The sequence below is a fragment of the Brachypodium distachyon genome, chromosome 4 (assembly GCF_000005505.3).
Source record: "Brachypodium distachyon strain Bd21 chromosome 4, Brachypodium_distachyon_v3.0, whole genome shotgun sequence".
In the NCBI taxonomy this organism is placed as follows: Eukaryota; Viridiplantae; Streptophyta; class Magnoliopsida; order Poales; family Poaceae; genus Brachypodium; species Brachypodium distachyon.
In genome coordinates, this window is record NC_016134.3 from 23,606,187 (window position 1) to 23,618,465 (window position 12,279).

Here is a 12,279-nt window from a genome sequence, read left to right on the forward strand (position 1 = left end):
GTACTACTAGCAAGCATCATGGCGACTCGTCTCGTCCCCGAGCCGTCCCGCCCCTTCTTCTTGGCGCCCTGGAGCAGCACCGTGGCGCACCTGGCTTGCACGGCGGCGTCGCGCGGGCAGGCCCGCGCCGCGTCCACTGCGACGGCGCGCGCGTGCTCGCAGCCGGAGCCTCCGTGGCGGAGCTCGAAGGCGAGGTAGGCGAGCCAGAACGCGGCGTACTCGCCATCTGTGCCCTTCGCCGCGAAGACGAGCTCGCGCGCGGCTCCGATGCCGCCGCCGTCGGCCTCCATGGCGATCCACGTCCGGTAGACGGAGGCGTAGTCCTTGACGCAGGAGAGGGCGCTGCGGAGGAGCTTCCGCGCCTCCTTCATGTCGCCGCCGTCGGCGCTGCGGAGCTCACGCGCCGCCTCGCACCACCGCAGCGCGCGGCCGCGCTCCGGGTTGACGTAGTCCAGGAACTCGTACGCGCGCCGCCGCCGCCGCCGCCGCTGGGTCTCGCCGGCTCCGACGGTCATCCCCATGTCGACGGGCTACGCGCAGACGTGTATCTAGCGGTTAGGTTTCTTGCAGCTGGTGAGATCGATAATGGGGACCGGGGCAGCAACTTGCAGAGGATCCCGTCTAGCATACGGACGGACGGGCGCCGACTTGTTTTCGGAGAACTTGTGCGTAGTCGGCACGTACGCCACTCGTACTACGCGTTTCCAGAACGGAGCTTCAGTTCTTCTTCCCCGAACAGGACTCGGACACGTAGCCTCTGCTAACTAATTGTTGCCCACATTCATGTCGGGTACCCGCCCAGGAATCAAATCTAATCTCTTGTTCCGTTCGTCGATCGAATCGATCCCGCGCCGTGTGCCGTATAGCAGCTGCTCGACGTGACGATGGCCGCCGCCGGAGCCGGCAAGGCCCAGCGTCAGCGGCGCCGGCGCGTGTACGAGATCTCGGACTCCGCCCCAGCCTTGGATCCCGGCTGCGCGCAGCGGTGGTGCGAGGCGGCGCGTGGAGATACGCAGCGCCGACGGCGGGGACATGAAGGAGGCGCGGCAGCTCCTCCGCAGCGCCCTCTGCCGCGTCAAGGACTACGCCACCGTCTACAAGGCGTGGATCGCCATGGAGGCCGACGGCGGCGGCGGGGGCATTGGATCGAGTACGTCGCCTTCGAGCTGCGGCACGGCGGCGCCGAGCGCGTCCGCGCCGTCGCCATGGACGCCGCCAAGGCTAGTTGCCCGTGGGATGACGCCGTGCGCGCCATGTGCGCCATGGCGAGGATCAGAATTGCCCTAGACGACGACGCCAAGAAGGGCAGAGGCGGTGGCAAGGGCAGGCTGCAGGCACTGGCAGGGGGGCTTATTCGCGTCGGCGCCAAGAAAGCTTCCTTGGTTTGCATTTGTCTGCGTTAGAAACTACTCCAGCTATTACTACTCCCACAAACATACATATGTAAAGAATTTCAGATTGCTTCATTAGGACTGATCATGTACTATGAATTTGAGTCACATATGTATGTTTGTTTAAACTTTGATAAACTGGGACAGCTGGCAGCTGCAGTGTTTTGTAAGCACTGTCCTAGTAATGTGTGTGTTGACTCCATCCAGCTGCAGAGCAGGTAGCAGCAGGGGCATCGAGTGGCACTGGCATGAAGTCAGCAACGTTGTGGCTGATTGATATGGACATGATTACCATGCATACGACCATTAAAATTCTAATTGTTGGTATATCTAATAACAATTATAATCAGGTGAATTTAATTACAATTTTTTTTAATATGTTACTTGCAAAGACGCGGAGCTACTATCTTGTGTAATCTTATTATGTAGGCATCTTATTGAACTTTAGAAGTCCAAAGTGAAGATGAAGTGTGATAGCCTGAAAAGGAAGATTCAAAGTGAAGCCTATCAAGTCTACTTTCCAACAAATCAAACGGCACATGATTCGGAACTTGCTAGAGAAAGATATCAGGAATTAAAGTTGAATCCGATTCGGGTCCGAGCTGTCAGGAGACGCGAATTTGTTTTAATCACTTAGGCCGCATCCGGAGTCCAAATCAAGCAAACAAGTACTTGCTGGAAAGGTAATTACAAGACCTTTCCAACGGATCTGGCCTCATCAAGAGATTCAACTCGTGCTGACCGTGGCGAACAAAATAAGCTGACAGATCTGTTTTTCTGTTTCCTAAAGAGTTGTAGTTTGTTAGGAAAGTTAGAGATAGAGTTGGATTTCGGCCTCCTTACTCAAGGTGGACGAAAATATCTCTCCCTCCTCCTTTATATACCCCATGAGCCCCCCCCCTAAGGAGTCTTGGGTTTTGTTTAGTTAAAAATTAGTCATCGCTACTACTTCGTGTAATCGCGTGTGTCGGTTAGACCACCTGTTTTACCGCTTTCGGAACCCCAACTTATCGTCTCGTTGAGACATTGGTTTGATATAGTATATTCGCAATTTCAGATTACATCGGCTATTTATCTTGTTTTTGCTTGTTCTTCGATTGCTTGCAGGAACAAAGACCTTCGTGGTCAGGTTGATTGTGTCCCGCCGTGATCAATAGCCCGCTGGAGTGCTGGAGTTGGTGTATCGATTGTTAAGGCGCTGCCTCTTGGGCCGTAGTCGGATCGCAACGTCATCTCCTACCCAAATCGAGAGTTACCAATCTCATCGAAATATCGGGCCACCCCGATCTATATAACTGATGGTAAGGGAAGGCATGGGCAAGTTGTCTGTCCACTGACCACTGTAACGCTGCATTTCACAGCAGCCATGTAAGAGAGAAGAGTGCAAATGTTTATACACTTTGATCTCTGAAGAAAATGAAAAGGAAGGCTCTCACGAGAGAGAGCTGAAACCAAGAACAGAGTCCCCTGTTTTAATTTCTTTCTCTGCTTCACCTAGCACCTACATTGAGAGATTACAACTTGCTTGTTGTGTATTGGGCTGTAATGGATGTGTACGTGTTGATTAATCACGTCTCCTGTTCTTAATTCGCGCTGTCCTTTTGCACTTCCATTGAGACGTGGTGTTGCTCTATGTAGCTTCTGGATGTTCGTCTCAGTTTATGCGGGCAAACTGTCGCGCATTTCTGTACCTGAACGTGCTGTGAAGTTGAGGAATATGACGCGATAAGCAACTTCAAGCGCACTAGCTCCATCTTCATTTCAGGACAAGTGAGATCATGCGCTCTTAATCGGGTACACCAGGTCGCGCGCCGCTGTAAACCTTCCTTGTCCGACACTCTTGTTTTATTGTTCTTTACCCAAAGTTTGTTGAATGCTTGTCTCTGATGCATTTTTGCAAGTTTGCTGGACTTAGAAATTTTGATTGTTCACATAATTTTTGCTACAGGTTTTATTGGCCCCGAAACTGCAGGGGAGCCACCGGAGCCACCCACAGGATTCTGTTAATAAAAAATATAGACAAAAGTATAAAAGGGCTATGTACAAAAGTGACCTACTTGTACAAGACTAGAGCAAAGCTGTACAAAAGGAGAGTGCTACCCATCTATCCAAATAAGCATCATACTCCGTAATTAATAGGGAGGGGATTAAGGCGGTGTTATATAACAGAATAACATCCTCTTTGAATCCACGTAGCCAGGATCTGAAGGATGGGCGCAGCAAATAAAAAAATCAATCCATTGCATTGCTTCCAAAGATGCATATTCCGTCCATATATCTATACCAATATCTTAAATTGGATTTGGTGGTGATGGTACGGTCCCCGCCGTAGGTTAATTTCGTTAAAATTACAACTAATATGTCACTGTGCGTTATTTTTTTTTTCTCGAGTTTTTTTCACGATTTCTCTTACCCCGTCTTACATCGTTAAAATTACAACTAATATGTCACTGTGCGTTATTTTCTTTTTCTCGAGTTTTTTTCACGATTTCTCTTACCCCGTCTTACAACCGACGCCACCACACCCGCATGCCGACCTCAACGGCACAATGAGTTACCTACATAGAAAATAAAAATAATTCATGTTGCCGAGTGGCACACCTGCTAGTTTCTGAATAATCCAGAGAAAACAAATCCAAGAGTGCATATAGATCGCGTCAACACTCTTTGGAACTGAAACCCGTGCAAACAAAATTGAAACCTGTTAACAAAATGAAAAGACACAGCGAACCGATTATAATTCATGTTTCAGGGCAATCGAAAAATCGACACAGCTTTATATATAATGTGCTTGAAAAATAGGGAAATTGCACAATTTTCTTAACTACTAGCTGTCGGAAAATAATTGATGGAGAGCTGCAAAACAATTCAGTGTGTAGAAGAATATATAGATAGACTTACATTCAAACTGTGAGGTGGTTCCTTGGATATTGATTTTGCCGAGTGGTACCCCACATGCACTTAACACCTTCAAGACTTTATAAACCTTTGAACTGACCACTTGACACCTGATTTCAACTGTCTTAAGGTGCTGAAAAGTTAACTGCTCCCATGTATTATAGCTTCGGATTACTTTCAACTTATACGGACAGTTCTACATACACGAAATAAAAGTGATATAGTAAGTTAATTAACACATTTGCGACAAGAAAATCAACACACAAGGTTGTATATTCAGCTGATGAAAAATATATAAAGTGGTGGTACCGTGGAAAGTTCAAAGATGAGATTCTCTAGAATTGGCGAGTGCTGAAGAAGAGTAGCGAGTGCTGTTTCGTCGTCATATACACACCACTCATTAAGTATCAAAGTCTTCAACTTGCTAAATGTAGGACACCATCTCAAATCCCTTTGGAATATAACCTGGAGGGAGTGCAACTGATTATAGATTATACAAATGTACTTTAGCTAAGTAGAATATGTAACTGAGAAAAAGTTTGGATCCTGTAGAAGAAAATTGTGTTAATCAAAATAACAATCTTGTTGGTTGGTCCTCAATTATTTGTTGAGTTTTCTATACTTCAAACCAAGATAACTTTGACCTCGACTTTGAGTATCAGCATATTTAAGAGAATAGTATGATCAATGACATAGCAATATATGGTTTTGCACAATTGGTACTTTGATAGCCCATATAAGACAAATAAAGAGAAAATTAGAATATTTAGAAAACTCAGGGAAAACAAAAATAGAACTGTACTTTCTTATAAAAAGAAATGTTTTCATAAAAGTGGAAAAGGTAAAAGAAAACTGAAATATACCATAGAAGATCAATACATAAACAACATTTTGATTTCTTCATAATTTTCTCATGAATCATGCTGTATTTTCTCAAATTTCCAGGTTCTCTTGATTTCTTCATAATTTTGTCACTTTTTCAGGAAAAAACAAAGGTCAAACTACTTGACTTTTAGTTAGTTTCTGGGAATATTTTTGATTTTTCTTATTTGTTTCCCAAGATTTTCAGACTTTTCTTTCGATTCCTGATTTTGACTTTTTAGTTATACTGATATGCTTTTTCAATCCTGCCTCCTGTTTTACATTTCATTTTTTTTTTCATTTAGCATAGACTAAACATGTCAATCTTGGAAGTTAAGAGTTAAACAGACCCTGCCCAAACTAAATCGGCCAATAACTGAAGTACACAAAAAGGATCTTTGTCCAAATTAAATGAAAATATATTAAAAACACATAAAAGAAAAGGATGTACAGATATATAAAAAAATGCAAGCTTGCCAAATTATTTTTCACATTGGTAAATTTGATTTAAGAATCAACATACTTTGCTCTATGTTGTCTATTTCTAAGGCGACAACCTCAACATTCCTTATTCCATTAAAATAATGATGAGGGGTAACTGGAATTAAGAAGAAACAAACCTGTCCATCATAAGACGAAGCTGTCAACTCCAAAGTCGTCGCCTCCGACAGGGCATCAAGAATCAGGCAATGAGTGCCCCGGTCCTCTCTTTTGTCCCCTGAGAGCCGTACGATTGCCGTGGTCAACGACGGCGTGCTTTCGAGGCACGGAAGAGCGCCACCCACACAATCAGACAGCTGCAGCCGACGGAGGCTCGGCGTGGAGATCCTCGTCGCAGTCGTCGTTCGGCGAGGCCATGGCACAAGGTTGCAGTCGACGACGCTGAGGCCCTGCAGCGAGGGCGACGCGATGGCCTCGACGTCGACGTCGCATCCCCACAGGTCGAGCTGCAGCAGCGCCGGGCATCGAGAGAAGTCGAGGGATCCGCCGCCTAGCTTGACGCAGGAGAGGCGAAGCGTCGTGAGGTGCCGGGAGGCGGCGAGGGGCCGGGCCTCCAGCCGGAGCATCTCGGGCTTGCAGGAGATGCAAGCGGCGAGAGCGAGTGTGCGGCAGGTCGGCGCCGCATGCCGGATCCACAGGTCGAATTGCTTGTTGATGAAGGCGTGGTTGTGGTCGTTCTCGCCGTAATTGTCCCCGTCGCTGAGGTCGACGTCGATCTCCAGGGAGCACAGCGGCGAGGCCCCGTCCCGTAGGAGGAGGAAGCGGTTGACGAACGTGGGGAAGGCCTGCTCGAGGCCGTGGGTGTGGCCGGCGTCGAATCCAGGGACGCGAACGGCGGGCGTGGATCTCCAGAGGTCGCGCCAGCGGTGGGAGAGCGCGGACGCCTGCACGGCTTCGCGGGAGGGGAGGAAGGAGAGCACGTGCTGGAGGACCTCATCGGGCAGTGAGCCCAAGAGGTCGCCGCCGCCGCCGCCGACCATGATCCAACTCAAAGATGTGGTGGCTACCTTTTGGGAATCGAACAATGCTAGGGTTTTCGACTCAAAACCAAAATTAAATTGCCACGGCTTTGGGGCCAATCACAACAATATACTGCCATGTACTTCCTCTTTTTCATCAAAACTGTACTCCTATTTGAGTTCGACAAGGATTGATTAAGAATTACCTTATTAAAATATGTTTTTAGAACACAATATACTCCTTCCGTCACGTACGCATTCTTATATCGTTAATTCAGTTAATTAAATAAAAATTAAAAATTAAAAAAAATCATATTATTAGAAAGTTCTGTATCTAATGGTGCACTTTTTGTTAAGAAAAATACATATTTAATTAATTAAATCGATAATCTAGGAATACGTGCGTATCTAAGATTATAGGACGGAGAGAGTATTCGTTTTCAAAACCATACTACTTATTTTATGGTTTTCTTTCATATAAATTGCATATTAATAAAATTATTGTTAGTTAAATTAAGTCTTATCTTAATGAAATGAAATGCATCCGCTCCGGTGCAGCTGCCATCTCTGCTTCTGTGTGAGTTTGACAGTTTTTTTTAAATGAGGACTCACCTTTATTTAACTCTCACCAAAAAGAGAAAGGAGATACAAGCAATGTCATGAGTATCAATGTGAGTTTGACAACTTTTTTTTAAGATGCGAGTTTGATAGGTTGGCGGAGAAATCCGGTTAGGCTCTTGATTGATCCGCTTTTGAGAATTCCGTGGTCAAATTAGACCAACATAGCTAGGAAAAAGCCTCATGCCCTAGCCGCCACACAACGCCGCCTCGAGATCGATCTCGTCTCCCGGACGACCGGCCGGCAAAGAACGACGCCCCTATCTCTTCTACGTTTGGTGCTATACTAGATCTTCAAAAGTTAGGGTTTGGTCAACCGGCAGCGGCGTTATGGTGGTGATGGTGGCACTGTGCGGGTCAACTCGTCGTCCACCTCGTCGAAGGCGATCCTGCCGGTGGCGTAAGGAGTGCGGAGCGGTTGGTCGCTGCTCTTCTGAAGTGGTGGATCTGGTTCAGTGTTTGTGTTTTACAGGTCGTCTACACGTTTCGGTTTATTGGTTCCTTTTTGATCGATCAGACTCGGCCAGCTTCGACCTAGTCGTGGAGTTAGTGCGGCGAAGTCTTGTCGGATCCGTCTGGCCGGATCTTGGATGGTCATCCAACCCTCTTCGTCATTTGTTCTTCGGGACGGCGGTCTGTTTCTCAGATCACTATCGTTGGCATCTTCTGGCTCCAACCGGCGAATCCCGGCTGCTACGTTAACAACGATTTTCTGGCTCCGACATGGTTCGATGGTCCAACAGCAGCATCGAGCTTCGCCCACGGCACGCCAACGGTGAGTGCAGGAGGAAAACAACAATGTTTACCTACAAAAACTTGCGTGTAATTTTCTTTTTTACTTTATTTAAAGATGGTTCCGTAATGGTTGATTGATTTTAATATATGGCCTTGGACTTTTCGTAAAGAAAATTAGACCAAAATAATTGGGCCCCCTTCAGCAGAATACATTTTTTTAGTAGAACTTAGGGCGTGTACAATGGGATGACGTAAGTCTTCTCTTAGCAGAATGATAAGGCAAAGATAAGGCAAATTTCCCATTGTACTAGATTTTGACTTTTCTTAGCATTTATTTAGTTAATTTTATTCATCTAAGAATTAATTTTATGATATAACAATAAGAGATAACCCATTGTGCAACATGTTTTGTTGTCTTTTCTAATTGACGTGTCACACATGAGATAAGGCAATCTTATCAACCATTGTACATGCCCTTTGTTTCTTTCCAAGTAGTCTGGGCTAACGAGCTGGAAACTGACCTAGCCCAACGTGTCCGGTCTTGGAAGAAAGAAATTCAAAGACGGAGAGTCCACGCCGACACCTCCTTTATATACTGCCACTTCCTCGTCCTCGAGAAATCCCCCGACATCGGCACCTTAGAAATCAACAAATCTCCGTCCACCCAACTCGAAAATCAGATCCCTCGGCGAGTTGAGGCATTTTATCTACCGATGGCCGACGACAAGAAGGAGCTTCCACTCAATCCGAGTGCTGGCGGATCTGGATCAAGCGCACCGGTGGCCGGTGGCGAGGAGTTCTCGCTGCAGCCCTGCACCCAGGCAGCGGCGAAGGACGCGTGCACCGGCGATCGGAGCGGGCAGAAGAGGAAGGCGGCGACATCTGGTCTCAATGCGTGCGCCCCGGAAAGGATCGGAGAGCAGGTGAGCGTGAGCGAGGAGGAAGACGTACCTTGGCAGGCGGTGGAGTCACTGCTGGAAGGGGAGGAGAGGGGGACGACGACTTGGACTACGAGGAGTTCATGGAGAAGATCAAAGCGAGGTATTCTGGAATTAATTATTAATTTGTTATTTTCGAAATTGCTTAATTCTCCAAGGGTCATGACTCACGAGGTTGTTTTCATGAGCAACACTAAGGTGGTGGATGTGGCACAACAGTCTAATAAACAATTTATTCATTTCAAGCATAACAAATGTCAAAATGTCTAGCTTGCAAATTTAAATCTCTAAATGAATCCAATATTTTTAAACTGATAATATTTACACATTTTGATTAGAGAAACATAATAAGAGTGAAATATATTATTAGTTACTTACGCTCAAGCTCAGAAGTATAGGCAGTCCTTTCGATATAAATATGTTCAGGAAGAACTCCAAGGGTACTTATGATCTTTACAATTTAGTGAATCCTTTCATCTTCCTTATGACATTTGATTTTGACTACCTTTAGATGCTTCGATACCGCGAATTGCTCAAAGGGGATGTAGCTTTCAGCAGTTTCATCCATAGGTTCCTGTTGTTGCAAACCAGAAATATTCGAAAATTAATCAACAACGTCTGTTGATAACTTCAAACGAAATTTTTTCTAGCTAAAAATCATTTACCTCATCAAATCGAAGTTTCTCTTTGAGTAATTTATATCCAAGTTGAAGAGTAATCCTCTCTAGAATTGGTGATTGCATGACAAAGTAAATTAGTGCACTGAAGTCATCAGCCACACCCCACTCACCAAGCGACAGTGTTTTTAAGTTGCTAAACATATGGTTGCATTTGTCAAAATCCATCCTGCAAATAAACTGGGAAGACAACACAGGATTAAATTAGGAACTATTCAAGAGGTAATTTTAATAGTGTTGATTTAATATGAATAGGCTCTTTCCATGGGTTTTTATTTTTCACAAGTAATCCTGTGTAAGCATATTAAGTGTTTATATCACAGAACTGATTTTCTAATTTGCAAGTTTCTCTTTTGTTAGGGTCTAAACTGCAGAAACTTACATCTCTCAAAAATTAATTGCACTCTCGCTATAAATATATAAAATATGTATGTCAAATTGTACTGCCGTATTTAGACAACTATAAGATATGTGTTTGAGAAATAATTATCTCAAAAAAGCATACGTCAAATATTTGTTTGAGAAATAATTATCTCAAAAAAGCATACGTCAGACCAAAGCAACTACAATCAAAAGTTTCTGATGCATATCTATATCATATTGAATGGGTGGCAATCAAGTGATTATCTAACATGTCAGGGAGTAGTCTCAATAGTATGAATTGACGACCAGCAACTCGAATCTTATAAGTGTAAAGATAACACATTGAATGGGTGGCAATCAAGTGATTATTCAACATGCTAGGGAGTAGTCTGGATAGGATGAATTGATGACTACCAACTCAAATCTTCGTAAGTGTAAATATAAAGATAAAGATTGTAGCCAATAATTTGAGAAGCCAATGACTTCTAGACAACTCTAATTTGTTTTTTTTGCTAATTTTGACCCACTCAAGGGCCACCAAAATCTTCACCGATTTTCTAGATAGCCAAAATGTTGGTAAGAATGGATAGGACAAGAGTTTGAGTTTGGCATAAAACAAACACTCCCACGGCAGAATCGGACTGCGGACGTTGTCGGTGAGGCTCTCCCACATGTAACTACCCAATGTTTGTTTTTTCCGTTATCTACTGATGGTTTCTAAAAAATAGGAGGCCGGAGCTGGTGTGAGGGCGACTCCAGCGGGCCGACGTTTTGTGTCCGTTTTGGTCACTGGGTGGACACAAAATAAAAAGGCCGTGCCTAGCCTGAGTTCGTTTGGGCCTGCGAGTGCGCCCAACGGGGTGACCCATTTTAATATAAAACATAGTAGATTTCATCCATAGTAGTTGAAACTAGATACATTGAAATATAAAAACTACTGCATGAAATATTAAAACTACTACGAACTACGAGGTGATCATTCCTAAATCTGAATCCAAGCATATCACCTCCGGCGGCAGCGGTGGTGGCGGTGGCGGCGGCGAGTCCTCCAGCACCATTTCCTACCTCGACCAAGGCAACAGGGCTCGTGTGGTTCCTCCTTCACGGCCGCCATCGCCTCCTCCTTCACCTGTACCGGCCAGCACGATGCAGGCTCTTCTTGGTCGGCGGGGAGGGCGGAGAGGGTGGAGGTCCATCCCAAGGCCTGGCCACGCCACCACCCAGCTCCTCGAACATCGACTGCTCCTCGGCCTCCTTGATCACCGCCTCCTCCTCAACGGTGAGCGGCTCGGGTGCCGCCTCCACCTTTGACGCTTCCAGGGCGGCTTGGAAGGAGGCAGCGGCCTCCTCCTCCTCCTCCTCCTCCGTCTTCACCGGCGCGAGGGCCGCGACGGCCGTAGGACTTGGTTCCCCGCGACGACAGAGGCGAAAATCGCCTATCGCCGCATGTCTTGCTCCGGCTTGAAGCACCCGTTGACGTGGTTATGACTAACCACATACTCGACTCAAGTATACCCGTTGCAGCCCAGCTGGGGGCCCACAAGGAAGCCTACTACGACTCCAGGAGTCTACATGCTAAATCTTGCGACTCAAGATAAGGAAGATTAATTAGCGTATATTTCCTCATTGTAACCGACTTGGACTCTACCTTAGACCTGAGTTCCTGCATATATAAAGGACCAGGAGGAGGAGCCAAGAAGACACCCCAACTTCGATAGAAGTCGCCTAGTGTCGTAGCCCGGGTCTTAGACACCGGGGATGCGAGGCACCCCCTTTTAGGTTCGGCAGTGGGAGTTGGGGATCGCTCCGGCGATCGCCGGCGAGGCCAATGATGAGCGTAGCAATGCATAAGTCAGTTTACCCAGGTTCGGGCCACCCGGAGGTGTAAAACCCTACGTCCTGCTTCTCAGTATGTATTAGCCAATGAACAGGTGTTTACAGGTTGCCGGGGGAGTCCCCGGGCGTTCTCTTCCTTTCTGCTAAGTGGCTACTAGCTACTTCGGGACTAAATCTCTAGGGATCATAACCTTGCTCGAGTCTAACCTTAGGAAAATCGGAACCCTTTGACCGGTGGCGCTAGTCCTCCTTTTATACTCAAGGGGATACCACAGGTGCCTTGGTCTGCATGGGGACGCGCCTTAGGACATGCGCCGAACAAAGACCCAGGGCAGCTTGCCTTTGCTGCGCTGGCGTGCATGCACGGTAAAACGCACTATAGCTAGGGCCATACGTGCTCTAGATTCACTGCGGGCTGCTCACTGTAGGTTACTCACTGTAGGCTGACTAGACAGGAAACCACCTCCCTGTCGGAGCATTTAATGCTCGGCTTGTGCCATAC

The 12,279-nt window shown here is 46.3% G+C and overlaps 1 protein-coding gene across 1 annotated transcript; it reads right to left on the bottom strand.

Moving 5' to 3' along the window:
* Positions 1–3,862: 3,862 nt before the first annotated feature.
* On the bottom strand, positions 3,863–6,631 carry LOC104585008 (F-box protein At5g03100). The gene is made up of 4 exons (XM_010240886.1): positions 5,771–6,631; positions 4,599–4,754; positions 4,293–4,485; positions 3,863–4,092 (listed from the first exon to the last, which is right to left on the bottom strand). The coding sequence occupies exons 1-4, from the start codon at positions 6,629–6,631 to the stop codon at positions 4,049–4,051; spliced, it is 1,254 nt and encodes a 417-aa protein (XP_010239188.1). The 3' UTR covers positions 3,863–4,048.
* Between the last annotated feature and the right edge of the window lie 5,648 nt (positions 6,632–12,279).

Excerpts from the sequence above, each read along its gene's own strand:
- LOC104585008 (XM_010240886.1), bottom strand. The coding sequence starts at position 6,631 with ATGGTCGGCGGCGGCGGCGGCGACCTCTTGGGCTCACTGCCCGATGAG. Across the intron at positions 4,755-5,770 it reads CTTCGTCTTATGATGGACAG|GTTATATTCCAAAGGGATTT; the intron begins GTTTGTTTCTTC and ends CACTCCCTCCAG. Across the intron at positions 4,486-4,598 it reads TCATCTTTGAACTTTCCACG|AACTGTCCGTATAAGTTGAA; the intron begins GTACCACCACTT and ends TCGTGTATGTAG.